The 20016-nt window shown below is 25.8% G+C and overlaps 3 protein-coding genes across 3 annotated transcripts; 1 reads left to right on the forward strand and 2 right to left on the reverse strand.

Moving 5' to 3' along the window:
- Positions 1-412: 412 nt before the first annotated feature.
- On the forward strand, positions 413-9672 carry LOC140676417 (luciferin 4-monooxygenase-like). The gene is made up of 8 exons (XM_072911450.1): positions 413-483; positions 5329-5448; positions 6761-6968; positions 7199-7671; positions 8247-8424; positions 8542-8763; positions 8957-9186; positions 9505-9672. The coding sequence occupies exons 1-8, from the start codon at positions 457-459 to the stop codon at positions 9670-9672; spliced, it is 1626 nt and encodes a 541-aa protein (XP_072767551.1). The 5' UTR covers positions 413-456.
- A 649-nt stretch (positions 9673-10321) lies between these two features.
- On the reverse strand, positions 10322-12567 carry LOC140675750 (zinc carboxypeptidase-like). The gene is given in 8 exon segments (XM_072910370.1): positions 10322-10506; positions 10696-10780; positions 10943-10972; positions 10974-11140; positions 11346-11433; positions 11536-11583; positions 11586-12047; positions 12374-12567. Coding segments are annotated over 8 exon segments (1212 nt in total). The 5' UTR covers positions 12521-12567.
- A 1641-nt stretch (positions 12568-14208) lies between these two features.
- LOC140675729 (zinc carboxypeptidase-like) lies at positions 14209-17867 on the reverse strand. The gene is made up of 7 exons (XM_072910356.1): positions 17638-17867; positions 16846-16999; positions 16057-16572; positions 15874-15961; positions 15458-15657; positions 14669-14753; positions 14209-14453 (listed from the first exon to the last, which is right to left on the reverse strand). The coding sequence occupies exons 1-7, from the start codon at positions 17655-17657 to the stop codon at positions 14224-14226; spliced, it is 1293 nt and encodes a 430-aa protein (XP_072766457.1). The 5' UTR covers positions 17658-17867; the 3' UTR covers positions 14209-14223.
- Positions 17868-20016: the final 2149 nt, after the last annotated feature.

The following is a 20016-nucleotide window of genomic DNA, read 5'->3' on the forward strand; positions in this document are numbered from 1 at the left end:
TATTACACACACACACACACACACACACACACACACACACACACACATATATATATATATATATATATATACATAACTTAATTAATCAAATAAAAAAACTCTCTTTAATTAAATACAATGAAACAGGTTTAAAAAGGCATAAAGAGCTATATAAACTATAAGAAAGTAAAAATAAAAAGTATAAATAAAAAAGTTATATAAAAAAATAATAATTAAATAATCATAAATAAAGTGCCACGTTACATTGAGAATTTGATAGTTTAACTGTGAATATGGGGGGACGTTTCAACAAAATGATACATATTGTTTACCTGTATAAATGTATAACGAAGTGATAAACAAGCTTCGTAAGATTTAGTCATACATGGAAATTTAGATAAACACTATCGTCACTCATAGTTATAACTACGTCGCGAACAGTCATCGTAAGAATTCTCTGCAAATTTAGCGACATACATGGATTTCAAGTTACCTTATGACAATGTGAGTTATCATTTTATGTCTTTTTATTCTTTCTTGTACATATATTCTACAGTTATTTATTTTAAATTATTACATTTACACATTTTTATTCCTTTCTCTTATTTATATATTTTTTAATTTATACTTTTTAAACCAGATATAAATTTATGTATTTACTTATTCATATATTTTTATTCTATAATTTGACTAAATTTCTTTTATATATTAACGTATTTTTTGTTGACTTCTTTATTCAAATTTTACACCACTAACTCACATACCCGCTTTAATAACTTTGTTTTTAATTGTTCAATACTTTGCTTGACTTCTCATTTCATTGTTGATTCATTTAACTTAAGAATTCTGGTTTAAATTATTTTATTGTGACATAACTGCGTTATTTTTGTTAAATTAACCACCCCTATATCTGCACATAATTATTATACGTTTACAGACAAACAATCAAGCTTGTCTGCAGTTTGAACTTTTGTCAACGACAATTCAAGGATGGCTAAAAATAACTTTAGATATGTGTAACTGTTACGACCATCATATATAGATTTTGATTACCTTATTGCGTTGATATCATTCCTTCTTAACTGTAACATATAGATGTACAATTTTCTACTAAAAAATTTTTTGCGTTTGTTTGTGTATTCTATTCCGTGAATTTTAATTAGAATATTTAATAGTAGGCGCTGAGAACGACTTAAAAATGAGTCTTAACGTCCGCCCACACTCACACTTAAACTGTCAAATTCTCGATGTAACACGGTACTTTATTTAATTATTATTTTTTTCTATAACTTTTTTATTTATACTTTTCATTTTTACTTTCTATAGTTTATATAGCTTTTTATGCCTTTTTAAACCTGTTTCATTATATATAAATAATTTAGACTTCCCTCTCCTCTCTCTCTCTCTCTCTCTCTCTCTCTCTCTCTCTCTCTCTCTCTCTCTCTCTCTGTCTCATATCGCTTTCTTTGAATCCTTTCAAATCGAAATGCACACACACATTTATACATAAATAATTCAGTCTCTGCCCCCTTTCTCTCTTTCTCAATCTCTCTCACTTTCTCATACCTTCCTATATTATTCTCCTCTTCTTCAAATATCTGTCAAACAAACTGTCAAAATTGATAGTTTGACGTTTGACAGCTGCAGACAACACGAATGAAGCAGCACACAAACTTGATAACTAACAACCAATCAGCATCATGGAAAAGAGGCAACAATCACTTCGAGATTTACGACTATCGATATAACATGCCTTTTTTACTAAAGGGAAGGGAGAAGGGATTATCGCGATATCATGAGTTATGTCTTCATTTTTACATTATCTCGTCTTTAAATTATTACGTGAAAAATTTGAAATATTATTGTAATATTATCATACATATATTTTATATAGATGGCTTATTGTTTATAATTGTGGTATATTACTTTTTGTAATAATTAGTTACACCTATCATTAGTTACCCTCATTATTATACAATATTCTAAAAATATGACAAATATCATTTTCAAAATCATTAATTCTAAATAGGTAGAAATGCATATATTTCAATAAACCGTAAAAGCTATATTTATATTAGAGAGAATTAAGATTAAACTTAATCATTGTTTTTTGTATACTTACAAAATAAAATATTTAATTTTATTGTTTATACAATAGAATTTTATTTCTTATTTTTTTATGTGAATTTTCATCTTCTACAAGAAAACAAAGTGTAAGTTTGCAAGTGAATATTTTTCATTGAAATGTCTCTGTATATGTATTATATCAATGATATATATACAGGGTGTCTCATAACTAACGAGCCAACGCTCGTGAACGGATAGAGCACAGTGAACTGAACAAAAAAGTATTAGGTTATTTTGCGATTTTCGCAAAAATTATTAAAATATTAATTAAAAACGTTTAGCGAAAAATATTATACATATGTACAAAATGTCCGGTAATAATCGCCCCACCTCTCTAGAGCTGATAGAGCAGGTCAAACTGAACATAAAAATCCTGTATCATTTTCCGATTTTCACAATAATTATTAAAATATTAATTAAAAACGATCAATGTTATGAGCGCGCGTCGCATATAGCGCTCAGCATACCCTGAGCGTTTTTAATTAATAGTTCAATAATTATTGCGCTAATCGCAAAATAATACAGGACTTTTATGTTCAGTTTGACCTGCTCTATCTGCCCTAGAGAATTGGAGCGATTATTACTGGACATCTTGTACATATGTATAATATTGTTCGCTAAGCGTTTTTAATTAATATTTTAATAATTTTTGCGAAAATCGCAAAATGATCTAATACTTTTGTGTTCACTGTACTCTATCCGTTTACGAGCGTTGGCTTGTTAGTTATGAGACACCCTGTATATATATATATATATATATATATACTTTTTTATACATATGTAGATTTATTATAGTAAATATTTTTTTTATTTTTATAGTATTTATTATTATAGTAAATACATATACATGTATACTTATTTATATTTATGCATTATCTTTTGCGTATTATCATTATGTACATAATTTATGTATGCTAATGTAGATATATAAATATTGAAAAATAAATATGTATATACGCAGTAATAGAAAAATATATGTATAGAGTGAGTCACTTGACAATACTTGATTTTTAAAAAATGAATAAAGTTAAGTAATATACACTGGCAATAAAAATTATCGCATATATAAATTTATGCAAAATTTTGCATGATTTCAAATAAGCATAATTCCGTCAAAAATGGTCGTAAAAAAATTTTTTTTTATTTTAAAGCTTAAAGTCTCTGAAAAGCATTTGTTAGATTTTTAATTTCTCCTTTCCCCTTTCCGCCGTCTTTTTAAAAGTGAGAACGTGTTTCGTTTCCAAAAAATTGCATAGTTTGACGCACTCCACGGGGTGGAATAAATTTTTTTCGCCAATATCATGACAACCATCGTAAAATTTAGACTTTCCGTAATAATAAATTTTTCCGCTCAGTTCTTAACATTCTTAAGGAAACACCCGCAAATGCAGGTTGGAAAAAAAAGCTTTTTTGGGAGGGGATTTTTTCTGTCGAAACTATTGTGTCACTTATTCTAAAACTTCTATACGATATCAAATAACATTAAAATTATATTTCAGAATTTTCTCGTGAAAGAATGTCTCATAGTGTCCAAGCAACGAGCAGTCTCCAAAAGGCACTTCTAAAAAAAAGTTTATTTGCGGTGATCACTCCAGCTCCGAGTAGAAATTAACAAATGCAAAAAAATTTTTTTTTTTAACTGAATAAAATCAAGTAATATACTCAAATCGCTTTTTGTATTTTATTAGCTGAATGAAATTTTATTTATTTATTTCATCATTTATTTTGAAAATAGTCAGGTTTCCGTTAACTCACTATATATATATATATATATTTGTAAAACTTTTGAAATATATATATATATATATATATATATATATATATATATATATATATTTCAGAAGTTTTACAAATTCAAATATCATAATTTCAAAAATATCTAATGGGCTGATACATTACAAACAATAGTACAATAGAATACACTGCATTCTCTTGATGCAGTCTATGAGTCAATCATGAAATAGAGAGAGGGATATCACGTGTACAACAGAATTGCATATCTGATGCAAATAGAAGCTACTAAATTATGACAATCAACATTTGTCTACGGCCATATATACATCAATTTCTGTTTATTAATATTACTATTTCTCATTTGTTGAAAAAGTGTAATCTTCAGTGCTTTTAGTAAAAACTTCTCACTTTCTTTCTCATTTTCATCAAAATGTTTTCTTTGACAGCGTTTTCGATTTTTATTTAAATTCGAGTAACTTTTCTCTTTTCACTAATCAAATACCTTAACAATTTATTTGCATACACACAACTAAAGATACATTGTATACATAAGAGTTTAAGAATGTTTTATACTTACAATTGTAGCAAAAAGTATAGCTAAAATTCGATTTTGGCAAATATATGTTAATATAAACTATATAGTGTAAATAATAAAGATTGTGCAGAATCTTATCATTTTATTTATAGCTAGAGTGTGGAAATATACTTTTAATTTTCTGCTACTTTTTTCAGAGAATTATTAATTTAATATAATTAACTTAAAAAACTATAACGCAATTACTATTGTTTTTTTTATTTTTCAAAGAATTATGTAAAAAAATTTTATTTAACGTTAAATATTAATATAATATTTTAAAAAATTTTACATTGTCTTTAAATTTGTGATGAGTTTACAATATTCCAAAATTAAACATGACTACCATAAAATTAATTATTTAATTTATCAGTCATATAATTATTGGACATAATTGCTACACAACATAATATATCTGATCATACTTTCTTTTCCGTGCAAAAATTACTTAATAAATCATTCCAAATGCACATTGTCACTTGATCTATTTTCTCATTTTCTCATTTTGACATTCAGCTGATACTTATCTTTCGACAGCAAAATCTTTTTATCACAGGAAAATTTTTTATTTTGTGTATTAACAAAAATTCAATTTTTATTTAATTGGTTAAGACATAATACAATTTATTAAATACAAAAATATTTATGATGCAGTAATATTATTGAGTAGTTTATTGGATCATATCAAGGACTTGAGATAAGGATATCTCTAGCAAAATGGTTGCAGATAACTTAAAGATAAATGCAAAAACAATAGCATATAATAAATTTTTTTAATAATATTTAAACAAAAAGTCACTGTCACAGTGTAAAACATACAGATTAAAAACAAAACGTATATAAATTTATTACACTTTATAAAAGTATTGCGATTCTTTAAAGTTTTAAGTTATCCAACTATCTATTATTTTCAGAATTTTACCATGGAAAATAACATTTACAAAGGAAAAATAGTACCTTATACGAGTAATTATAAGAGTATCGGAAAAATGATGTGGATCAAGATTAAAAGCCATGGAGATAAAATCGCACATGTAAGTCAATATTTATGCGTGACATTACAGCATAAGAAAACTTCAGAATTTACAATAATTAAGTAAATAAAAAAATGTGTTTCTTCTTACTTTTGTAAACATTATAAATAAGTAAATAAATAAATAAATAAATATATATATATATATATATATATATATATAATTAAATTACATATAGAGAAAAATTTATATCACTATTTTGATATTAAATACAGAACTAAAAAGTGGAAAACATTTAATGGAAAAGTAAAAATATTATAGCGTTCTATTTGATAGAGATATAATATGTCCTTTTCTAGCTATATGAAAATAACAAACTTATATTATAACAATTAAATTACTTAACAAAACGATTTGTTAAATGTATGCAAATAAAGACACTAAATAGAGAAAGCAATAAATATAAGATTATTATATATAATTTTGCAAGAAGGAAACTCTGTAGAATTTCTATAAAGACAGAATTAAACTTGAGAATACTAAATAAATTAGATATAAATTATTATAATTACAAATTAAGATTTTTTATCTTTTATTTAACGTTGTTCTAATATTAGCAATAAGAGTATAGAAAGTATAGAAAGTATCTAACAAGGAAAGGTATGGATGTCTCCCTTCGATTTTAATCCGCTTTGAATATGTTATAGTCTAGTTCAAAAAAAGACACGTATTTTTTTATTCGTGCTCTTACGACCGTTAAGGGGATAAAACACTCTCTTGAAAAAAATCACTTTTTATATTTCTAAACAAATACCATTGAAATGGTAAGAAATATAAGAAAAAAGTTTCTAATAGAGGTTTTATGGTTTTTAATGTATTTTAAAACTGCATAATCAGATTTTTCGAAAATGCCATATTTTTCGAAATCCCTCTTTTCCCCCTTAATTTGTGAAAATTTTAAAATTTGTTTTATAGCAAAACTTATAGCATATTTAACGACAAAATCAACCATATGTATATGATAAAGTTGTATTTCGAGATCACATTTTTCAAAAATAAGTTAGCAATACCTCTATATTGCTATACGCGTGCCCTATATGTAGCATAATAAATTCATAATAAGTAAATATTTGAAAAATTCAAGATATTTTACCTTATTATTGCAATATAATAGTTTACAATAAAACGGACATCCGATTTAAAAATATAATAACTTTATAATAGAGAACTATGTATCATAATAATATATAACTGTATAATAGTAATAATAGGTGCATTTAATGACACAAGCGTCATTTCATCTTTGTTGTCACTGGGCGTTGAAAAAAGACAAAATGATGCTTATATCGTTAAAATACTTAATATATCGTAGTTAGACGCACTCACGGAAGAAGTAGTTACATATGCGGAGCTACAAGACAAAATTGTAAGATGCGCATTATGGCTTCAAAAACAAGGAATCAAGTCCAACGATGTTGTCAGTGTGTGTACACATAATCATCTTAATTCTATCATACCTTGTTTGGCGGCAATTTATATTAACGCGATTTTTAATCCGTGGGACGAAAAATTGGATTTGCGTAAGTTTTTCCGTGAAATACAATACAAATATTACATTGCACTTGATTAATAAGATCTAGACTCAAAAATAATAATTAAAGATATTATTTTTCTAAAGATATTATTTGTAATTAATTCTTGTAATTGTCTTCATAATTATAAATATTATATAATAATATTAAAAATGCACTTTTAACTTTTATTTTATTTTATGTAGTTTTTATTAATTATATTCTCTGTTTGTCATTAGAAACCGCGCTGCACGTCATAGAGCTGACCAGCCCAAAGATAATCTTCTGCAATGAAAAATCTGCAAATGTTATCTTAAATGCGGTAAAGAAGAATAACTGCGACCCAACGATTGTGGTTTTCGGCCATCATCCCGACATCACATCTTTTTCCAACATTTTGAATTCTTGCAATGATGCTGAAATAGCAAATTTCCGATATATCGAGCTTGATAATATCAAAAAAACAGTGTGCATTTTGCATTCCTCAGGTACCACGGGAATGCCGAAAGGTGTCGAAATATCCAATTACTGTCTACTGTTTCTCATTGAGGGTAAAAGTCTGAATATCAACACGGTGTCAATTTGGTTCTCATCACTTTATTGGATTAGCGCAGTAATAATGAACATCAATGCAATCGCGAAGGGCATCAAAGTGATTATCTATCCAGAATTCGACGAGGAGATGACGTGTTTGCTTATTGAAAAATATAAGGTGAGAGAAGAGTTGATGAAATTGCGACAGTATTTGGCAAGAAAATTTTATTTTATATTATTATTTTACTTATTTTATTATTTTTATTTTATTTATAAGAGACTTCTTTTTATATATTGAGATCTTAATACAAACGATTCTAAATTTTAATTTTTATCTAACAGCTAACTTAAAAAGGAGTTATACCAGCATGCCTAAATTGTTTTGTTCAAAGATATTTTTATAATAATAATAATATTGTTTTTATTCACGGATTGTGTGATTAAGTAAATATTAACTTTTTGAAATTTAATGTTTAATAAATATTATGTAAATATATCACTCTTACAAAAATGACATTAATTTGCTATTGAAATCCATTCGTTATTCAAACATTTACATTTGTAATCAAAAAATATCATTACAACTGATAATATGTTGAAACTTAACATAAGAAAATATTAAAGATATTATTTTGCATGCTTTCATAATATCTATTTAAATTACATAAATGGTTTTACATTTCCATATGACGTGTATGGAAAGTGTATTGGAATGCAAAAACATGAATCATCTTTGGTAACAATCATGTTTAGGTAACAATGACTATTCTAAGTACGAGCATGATAAACCGATTTCTCAAAGCGAGTTACGTAACAAAATATCCATTATCATTTTTGAAAGTTATTTTCTACAGCGGTGCAATAATGAAGCTGAAAGCGCAAGAAGATATGAAACGTATTTTACCGCATGTCCAAATGTTACAAACTTACGGCAAGTGTCTTTCTATGTAATAAAATATCATAAATATAATATCAAAATGTAAAAAATGACATAAAAATTATATCATGGACTTGATTGAAACTTGATCTTATTTATTTGCGTTTGTAGGAATGACGGAACTTGGTGGGTTTGTGACAGTTCAACTTCCAAATCATAAAAATGGATCTGTCGGAACAGTAATCCAAAATGTACAAATAAAGATTATGGATCGAGAAAACGGAAAGATTCTTGGTCCAAATCAATCAGGAGAAGTGTGGGTAAAAACGACGACCATGATGAACGGCTATTACAGAAATCCTGAAGCGACAAAAAATATAATTGATGAAGAAGGTAAAGAAATTGTTTTATTTTTATACAACATTCATAATAATAAAATTAAATAAAAATTAAACAAATGTTATTTATAATAATTAATATAAATAAACTACAAATATATTAAATTTTATTGAATTTTTTTGCTCTTTCTCTTTCTTTCTTTAACAAAATATCTCTAATAATACTATAAAAACTAAATTTATTCCAGGATGGTTACACTCAGGTGATATCGGCTATATCGATGAAGATGGAGAATTATTTATTATCGACAGGATAAAAGAACTTATAAAGTACAGAGGATATCAAATCTCACCTGGAACAATCGAAGATATGTTACTATCACATCGAGCAGTGTTAGAAGCTGCAGTAGTAGCGGTACCTCATGCAACAGACGATGAACATCCTATAGCTTATGTCACTAAGAAACCCGACGTCAAGGTATAATTTTGTTGCGAATATGATATCACGGAAGAGCGACAAGGAGTTTGTCAATTGTCAAATGAAATATACTGAAAAATTCCGATAGCTTTTCTTAAAAAAATTTATAATAAAATTTTTAATGGAAATTTATTGCAAATTTTTTCGACTCTTTAACCATAGAATTTAAATACTTCTGTTTTCTTTCTTTATAATAAATTGCAAATTATTATGCAGATTATTTTAAGTATTAAGCACATGTGCAATATGTGTCAAAACAATACATTTTTGTAGATAATTTTCATGTTATGCTACAATAATCAAATTGCATCTATGTAGGTGACGGAGCAAGAACTAATAGAATTTGTGGCAAATAACATGATGGATCAATACAAGCTTCGTGCTGGAGTAATATTTTTGGACACTTTTCCATATACAAGTTCAGGAAAAATTGCGAGAAAAGATTTAAGAGCAATGGCTAAAAAATTAGCCGTGGAAAAAGAATAATTAATTGTAATTATATTATTTCTTATGTATAATTATAATTATATTTCTTATAATTATAATTGAAATTACATAATTATAATATATATATATATATATATATAATTTATAGTCAAAAACTTTTGAATTAAAAAGACGTTATATAAGTGGAATATATTTACACAGATTGTGAGATATATTTATATAGATTGTGATTATATATTACCTTTACTACTTTATAAAATAATAATATTTTATTTTGACTGACACAAATGAATAACTTCCTTAGAAATATGTTTTAATTTTAATATTATACATATTTATGTAGTGTAGATAAACAAAATGTGATATGTGTTTATTATAGCATATAATTTATTTAGTGAATATTATATATAAACCAGATTTAAAAAAAAATATTATTCACAATAAAACTTCATGTTTTATTATATTCGTGTTAAACATATTTATAATACTTTATTTAAAAGTATTGTAGAGGGTGAAGTGTTACGAAAGCAAAAAATACAATAAAATATATTACCGATAGTTACAAAAGCGTGAAAAACATTGTGTATATTTAAACATTGAAAAAACAAAATTTATTTTTATTTATGTGTTTTAATGGAAAAACTCAAATATAATATCAATTAAACGTAAGTCGTAGACTTTTTGGATATCAGCGTATCTTTGCCTCTTGACACATAGCTACAAAAGAATCCAAAGTCTCTTCCCCGAATGAAATGATTTGATTAGGAGACAACAAAAATCCATAACGGTCACGATCGCCCAATTCATAAGTATACACGATAGGCTTCTGATAAATGCCTTTGATATAATCCATACTAACTCCGGTACATACATCTAGAAATAATTTTACAGTAAGAAGTAAGATTTTTAAATAAATAATTATTTTTAGATAAATTAATTTAAGCAATAAAAAAAATTCTTTTTAAATTAATAAATTACTTATTGTTCAATAGAAGTTATTTTAAATAACTAAAGCATTCAAAAATACAATAGATAAATTAAATAAAAATATTCCAAACTCACAGATCGTTTCAGCAACATTTCCGATCTGATATTTAGTTCTATATCTTTGTTTTAAAGCAACAATTGATTTCAACCCAATATTGTACTGAAATAATAAACATTACATAAATTCTTGTTACAGTAGTGTTCATTGTACGGATGGTGACAATATACAAAATATTTTATCAAAAGTAATATTTCCATTATTTATTTTATTATCACATATTTTTTAAAGTTTACATTATTTTTCTATAATATAATTTCTTACCAAATCGTTGTAATTGTCAAGATGTTTTTTTCGTAGAGCCGTAAGGGAGCATCAATAGCTGCGAATAACTGTAGAACGAGATGTATGCATAAAATTTGTCGGAAATGGTCACAATATACTTAGACATACTCTTCGTCTCTACCTTGGAGAATGGCTCGGTTCCAGCATATGTTGGAGAACAGGGGATGCCAGTAACGCCTTTACATAAAAATACCATAAATTTGGCGTTTTTTTAATGGCATTAACAAATATAAATACAATTAAATAATCAAAGCACAATCCTTATCTTACAGGCTCTTCAAATTCTTACGATAATTTATATTTTCTCACTTTTCTTAGTATTCTTTTAAATTGTTATAAAGAAATGACGGATTTCTGTTTTGTCCAAAATCTTAGAACTCACTTACCCACTCATAATCCCAGTTTCTGTTTGGATCAGCGCCAATGCAGAAGAGACCATACGGCTTACGCGTTTTTCTCCAGATTCGATTCTAGAACGATTTAAAATGTTATTTACGTATATAGATAATTTTAATTCATAAATTATTATATAAAATATATGTTATACAAAAATATTACAAAATAAGATTTACCGTAGTGTGCGCGTATCCGTCAGGATTAAACACGGGAAAAATGTATATCAATCATGACTCTCAGCCAAAATCCTAACGTTCGCGTCCTTGCTGATCAATAGCTGATGTAAGATGTACATGACAGTCGCCGGCGAGATCCATTCTCTAGCGTGAATACCACCTTTAATAAAAATTCCGGGATTGTTTGCTTCAAAGGAGACCTTGACACCTTTGATCTGACATCCCTTGTATGATTTGCTACCTACAATAATCTGCACCTTGTCTGGATACTGCTTAGCCAGATCGTCTAGGTTCTCGTAAATCTCATCAACAGTGTGAAAGCTAGTGAAATCGAATGTTGTCGATCGATTTACAAGCGTCGTTTCATCAATCAACGCTTGAACATCCTCTATATAGACTTGATAGGATACTTCAGTCTGAGTTATAATTTCGTAAAATTCAGGAAATTTGTGCGGTGCTACCATAACATCCACGTTTCTACCCACAAAACTCGGTGCTTCCCAAAATGAGAACTAGATAACATTAAAAGACAATATTATGCACTTGTAATTTTTATTTATTAATTCAAGTTTTCATTTTAGTTATTAAAAAACTAATTGCAGATTTTTAATTGCAAATTTGTTTTTAATTTCATAAACTGCAGTTAATTTTGTAAATTTCTAAAATTAATTTCATGCACAAATTAATTAAATTATATATATATTAAAAGACAAGTTTATAACGCTGAAGTAATAAAAAATAAAAATTTGAATGACAAATTAATTTCTAGAGAAAATAAAGAAATTATTGTAAAGATATTATTACTTTTATTTATAATTATACTTGAAGGTTTACTTACTCCATCAGGAATCTCTTCCAATCGATGTAATTCGTCGGCTTGCATCTTTGTAGTCGGTAGAATCCTGAAGATTTTATAGTTCACAAACGTCGCTTTCTGAGCAGCCATCAAACTCACAATGATACACGATATTATTATCTTCCACATGATGACTCTAATATCAATACATAAGAAGAATTATTTCTTTCATAAAGATTGACTTACACTTTATTCTTTACAAGACAGAAATAATTTTGACTGCAGTCGCTGTTTCGTTCATTATAGTTAAAGATTAAATGCACACGATACTAACAAATATCTGAAACATCATATAAGAAAAATCATATTAATCGATCAAGCAAAGAGCGATTACATCAAATTTTATCACTTGACACGAATTGGTTACAAAAGAATACTACAAAGAAACTTTTTAAAAGAAATTGTCCGCGAATGATCATTCTCTCTAGACCTATGCTTATTTTTGTAATTCTATATATTAATATAGATGATTTTATTGTTTTAAAAGAGTAATTGTATATTTTATATTTTTACACTTTATTATTGTATGCAAATATATTTCTTCTTACAAATATATAATCTGTCAGCTTATGATAAATTATGTATTGATTATTTCACGATCAATAGCTTTTTTAATCGAGTCACAAGCATTTAAAGAAATAATAATCTTAATAAGCAAGTAATGCAAAAATAAATTAAATAGATTTAATAGAATAAATTAGAGAAAATAAATAAATAAATAAAGTAAATCATTAAAATTAAATTATGTAATTATTCAAACAAGAGATGTCTATAAATCCTTATTAGAAAACTGAAAAAAATAAACTGAAATATGAATAAAATTTAGAAATAAAAATAAACTGATTGTTCTCACAAGGAAGTGACGAGGTAATGTGTAAGCTTGTGTATATTATACACCATAAAAGAAATTTGAGATATGCAAAATTGCAAATTAAAATAATATAATTTATTTAGTATTAATTAATTATAAATTAAATTAAGCAGTCAGAGTAAATAAAAACCATGCGCAACAATGATAGTTTTACTTTTAACGCAAGTTTTACTTGTAAATAAATTTTACTTTAAAAATAAATAATTTATTTTATAACGCAAATGTTTTAGTCTTTTTCAAGCCATCTTTAAGTACAAAATTAAATAAATTGATAATATCTAAACAGTAATTAAATCCTGCTCATTGACACGCTCCAATCAATAAATGCTCGCAAGAAAAGTAACGAATCTCCTCATCGATCTCAAATATGAGGATGAAACGTATACTACAAAAAGTCAAAGCTCCTTATTCGCGAAGGATGCAAATATAAAAACCGCGCATATTACTTTTCTCTATTGAAGATCAATTTTCGTGAAAAATTTAAAAAAAATAAAATAGAATTGAAATTTTAATCGTCTACATTTTTTAGTTATTAATAAAAAAGTAGTTAAAATTTTTCCACGAATAATGAACCTGCAAATAAGGAGCTTTGACTGTATCCAATGCAGGTATATTTCTTGACACAACGCAAAACATCACCATAAATTTTTCCATCAAACACAGTCGCACACTTCTTAATAAAATAATTATGAAATATGTAATATTATGTATAATATATATAATTTTATATTAGATATAATATATATATTATATATAATTATATTATGTATGTATGTATATATATATATATATATATATATATATATATATGTATATATATATATATATATATATATATATAATATTTATATATTTAATATATACATATTTATATATTTTTTATGTATGTATATATATATCTATATATATACTACTTTTAACAAAAATAAAATTAATTAATATTGTTAATATGATAATAAAACTAATTTATATTGTTAATATGACACAATTTTTTCTTTTTTGGATGTCCACGTGCTTTTGCTTCCTTGAACATAACTACGAGTGAGTCCACAACCTCCTCTCCGGTTGGAATAATTTGATCAGGGGGCAGCAAACATCCATAACGATCGCGATCACCTAACTCATAGGTATAAGTAATTTGTTTGCCATAAGTAGCCTTAATATAATCCACACTACTTCCGATGACCGTATCTAAAAAGAAATTTACAGTATTTAAAAAGTAATATTTTATATCACAATTAAAATTGCAAATTCAAATTGCGACAATGCAAATTAACTTCATAATTACATTGCAATATGTAATAATTTTAAGAAAACAATTTTAGTTATAATAGAATATTTGAAATAATTAAAAACTGCTTTAATACGCATGATTACAGAACAAAAATTAAAAATTTTTTTCTTACAGATTGTTTCTGCAATATTTCCGGTCCGATATTCAGTTCCATATCTTTTCTTAAGAGCTGCAATTGTTTTCAAACCAATAGCATGCTGGAAAAATAGAATTATAAATTTAAATAATTTATAAGGCTCTTTCAAATAAAACTAATAACGTCAAAGAGAAAAGCAATATGAGCAATGCAGAGTGTAAGAGTGCAAATAAAAACTCAAGTTTTTAAAAATAAAAAACACATTTATTTGAACGTTTTGATTCATCTTTAGACTATCTTCAGCAATACAACGTTAGAATATATAATCAACATAACACACTAAAGCACTTAAGAATACGCAGACATGCAAAATGCAATAATAGTTTCTTATCACTTCCAATCAATTTCTTATCACTTTACAAACAAAAATACCAAATGCTTGCTCAAATGTACTTCCCAATATAACTATAATGGCAAAATTGAAAGAAAAATAATAAGAACTAGAAAGTTCAAATAAATGTTTTTTTAATTAAAAAAACCCTGCTGTACTAAATTGTTATATACATATATGCATTATTCTCATTATCATCATTATCCTTGTCACTAAAAATTAATACAAATTATTCTTTAATAAATCAAATATTAAATTGATTAATTTTTTATCAAAAACAATGTTCATCTTTTTTATATAATATGTATTAATATATTATATTCATCGATTATATATACATATATATATATATATATATATATATATATATATATATATAATATTTTCTAAACCTTTTTAAAAGATCTTAATGTTGCAATAATAAAATTTCTTACTAATTCATCATAATTGTCAAGATGATCTCTTGTGTGACCATAAGGAAATAATAACAGTTGCGCATGGCTGTGAAATGCAATATACGCATAGAACTTGTCGGAAATGGTCTTGATATATTTGGCCATACTTCTTGTTTCTATTTCGGAAAACGGCGCTCTTCCCGCGTAGCCATTGGAACATGGTGTAGTGTTAATTCTAGCTGAGAAAATCAAATTAAAAATTAATGTTAACATTATATATATATATATATAATATAATATAAAACTAACTTCTAATTTCTTTCAAAAAGTTGTTCAAATTTCTAAAAGTTGTTTGAAAAGTTCGTAATAATCTATACTATTAATATTTTATTCTTTTGGCTATTTAATCAAAACATTTAATAAAACTAATTAGTCTTTTATCACAGGATAATTACTATTCCATCTATAGTTCCAGTTCCTGTTAAGATCTACACCAATGCAAAATAAATTGTATGGTTTACGAGACTTTCTCCACATTCGATCCTAGAAACGATTTAAAAAAGTCTTTACTCATGTAATCATCTTTACTCAGGATCATCTCAATTTAAAAATAATAAATATCACAAAGTATTATTTACCGTAGTATGTGTGTATACATATCCGTCAGGATTGAATACGGGAAAAATATACCAATCATGACTCTCAGCCATAGCTCTAACGTCTGTGTCCTTATTAGTTAGTATTTGATGTAAGATGTACATGACAGTGGCCGATGAGATCCACTCCTTGGCGTGAATTCCACCCTCGATGAAGACTCCAGGATTATTTACCGCGAATGATACCTTCACACCTTTGATCTGGCGTCCCTCATATGTTTCGCCACCTATAACGATCTGTACATTGTCTGGATATTGCTTAGCTAGATCGTCTATGTTCTCATAAATCTTGTCAAGAGTGTGATAATTGTTAAAGTCGAAAAACGTCGACCGATTCGCAGGCATTGTCTGATCCATAAATGCTTGAACATTTTCGATGTTAATCTGATAAGATATACCAATTTTAGCCATTATTTCGTTGAACTGCGGCAGTCTATGCGGGGCTACCACAATTTTTATTGTTCTATTTTTGAGAGTCGGTGTATTCCAGAAAGTGAACTGTAAACCACATTTAATTTCGCAATTTTGCTTAATTAAGATTTGATTTTAATCTGTTGAAAAATTTTTTAGCCACTTATTCTTTAATTTTATTTTTACTTTTATGAATCGTGAATAAAAAAACTAGTTTGTATAATTATAAAATTTTCAATTTTCTTGTAAATTGTGTTCCAGTTTACGAAATTTTATATTTTTATTGTACATTCTAATTTTCTTCAAAGAAAAAAAGAAATCCGTGCAAACTATACATATGTACAACGAAAATCTACTTACTCCATCATAAAATTTATTCATTTGGTAAAGTTGTCGAATGTGTTTTTCTGTAGTTGGCATAATACTGAAGACTTTGTAATTCTCGAAAGTAGCTTTCAAAGCGATAGCAAAGCTCACGATCATCATATTTAATATAATCATGCTCAATATGACTCTGTACAAATATTTTCCAATAACATTAATGCATAAAATTAATTTGTATTAATTGTCAAATTACAACTATCAAAAAATAAAAAATTTTTTGGATTATAATATCATATATTTTAGTGTACAACTTAATCATTGATGATATTCTCTTAAAAACTTAATTCTCATAATTTAATTTAAAAAATCAACTTCTCTTTGAGATAAAATTCCACATATTTAATACATTTAATCATTAAATATAAATAATGCAGAATCTAATAGCAACAGATATATGTACATAAATTAATAGAAAAGAAATTATGCTGATCAAATAAAAACTCATATAGAAGTCTATTTTTCTATAAGTTTAATTTATAATAAATCATATTTTTTCTGGTAATTATATATTTATAATAGTAGAATTATATTCTTATATATATAATTCTATTTTAATTACATTATAGTTGTATTCTTATAATTGATTCAAATATATAAGAGCAATCAAAGATGGTAAACAATAAGTAACGACTTTAAAGATACGTTAAAATTACTTGCTAAATTAAAGAACTTGTTCTCATATCAAAATAAAAACAGCATTAAATATATGCTATTCTTTAAAGAGCGCATGTTAAAAGTCCTTATTAAAATGAATAAGCATGATCATACCTTCTCGCAAATCCAGACATTTCGTTACGCCAGGAATAATTGATATCAGAGAGACAAAATTAATCCATGAATGTTATAGAATAGAAACAACGACAATTTTTAAATTATACATTTTCAATAAATATTTTTCTTGGAAATTGATATTTCAAACAATTAGATTTTAAAATATATAAACAGAGCAACTAAGAAACACGTCTGACACCGACGAAGTACAGGCAATGTTTACGTGACTAAGTTGCTTACGTTTAAAATGTAATGTGTACATATGTGTGTACATACATATATATGCGTGACCAACTTGTTTTAAAATATATTCTTAAATTTACAAAATAATTATTTGTACAATATTTCCAGGTTAGGAGAAATATTGAAAAATATTGAAATATTATATATATATATATATATATATATATCATTTTTTCTCATTTCTATAAAGTTGTGGTTTCGGGCTTATGTCCGTATGTTATGAAACCTTCGATATATAATATTTATATCCTATATTTTTACATATATAGTTTTTTTTAATTACGTTTCTACACAAATAAAATTATGCAATTGAAATTAATTTGCTTAGTATAAATAATCTTATAATTAAAATAAATAAATAATAAATTAGACATTATCTGATTAGCGGTTTATAGAATAAAAATATATTTTTTTACATTTTAGCAGAAAAATAATATTTAAAATTAGTTATGTCAACTGTAAAATCTCTTTATCTCTCCCACCTGTCTTTACTTTTTTAACATGACTATAAAACAATACAAGAAAACCCATAATCTTTTCTCCTGTCAGGATAATTTGCCAAAAGAGCAATAAGAAATCGTAATCAGTATTACGCAAAGCGTATATATAAGTGATCGGTTTGCGATAAGCGATCTTGATGTATTATAATTTATAGCACTTTCAGTTATTATACCTAGAAACACCTTTTTTAGAAATAAATTTGCAATTATTGTAATCAAAATATGACAATTAAATAAGTAAGAAAGATATATAAACAATAATTTCTTTACATATACAATCTCTCACCAATATTTCCTGTCATATAAACTGTTCTGTATTTTTGTTTAAAAATTATAACTGCCTTCGAATTGATAATAATATAAAATAATATAATATAAAATAAAATAATATAATATACTAAAGTAATAAAAATCATAATTCTTATAAAATCGAAAAGTAAAACTAACGGCACATTTAATTTGAGAAAAATATAATAAAGATAGAAAAAAATATAGCATAAAATTATAAAATTGAATAAAAATTTATATATAATTAAGAAAAAAATACACATTTTATTTGTAATGTACAGTCGTTTTCTCTCTCATAGAAATGTAATTTAAATAACATTTGCCATAAATGCCTTTTATATGTGCAATGGACTAATGAGCTCGAAGTCAAAATATGATAAGTTTTGCGAAATATGTAAGTGAAAAATGTGTGTAATAATCGATCAAAAGGCACAACAATATATGATCAAAAGCCAAAATTAAAAGCCAAACAGCAATATAAGGGTATGAGCAAGTATATAACATTCAAAATTAAAATAAAGTTTAAAATTAAAAAGCAAATCTTTTTACAATATCAGACTTTTTGATTCTTCTCTTTAAGATCCTCAGTGGTACGCAAACAAAATAATTAAAACTTTATTAAAAATGTCAACATCATGTCAGTGAAGAATTAAAGTAAATAAAGATAAAATTAAGAGTTAAAATTAAATATGAAAATAAGTAACGGCTAAATAACTATCTTAAAGTCATCCAAAAAAGAAAGACGCATGTTTTAGGCAAAGAACAACGCAAAAATTAATTGATCGTCAAACATAAAAAATATCGATAAATACTTATAGCGATCGCTAGTTATAAACGCTCTTGCAGCAAAAAAAAGACAAATACAACGATGTAGTAATCATATTTCGCTGTAAAATGATTGTAATAAAATAATTAGACATTGTTCATGAAAAATATATGCAACTTTTGTATATATTTTAACGTATATATTATTTTTATATATAATATATTTAAATAAATATTTAAATATTTAAATATTTAAATAAAGGTGCAGCAAAATTATCGAAGAGTAATGATTATTTATTATATAGTTACATCTGTGTCAGAAAGTAATATTTTATGACATTTTTCAAAAAGCTTCAAAAATATATTTAATTTTTTATACACATTAGATATGTTAATAACGAATAAAACTTCTGAAATAAACTTTTGAGTTCATGTTTAACCTCAGTAGCTATATAGATTAATACAATATTATGTTTGTTTCAATAAACAACATTTATATTTTGATTGTTTTTGCACAGTTATATTTACATTTATATTTTCACGCAAATATTATATACAGTGAGTCACAACCTGACAAGTT

This window comes from Anoplolepis gracilipes, chromosome 2 (assembly GCF_047496725.1).
Source record: "Anoplolepis gracilipes chromosome 2, ASM4749672v1, whole genome shotgun sequence".
NCBI lineage: Eukaryota > Metazoa > Arthropoda > Insecta > Hymenoptera > Formicidae > Anoplolepis > Anoplolepis gracilipes.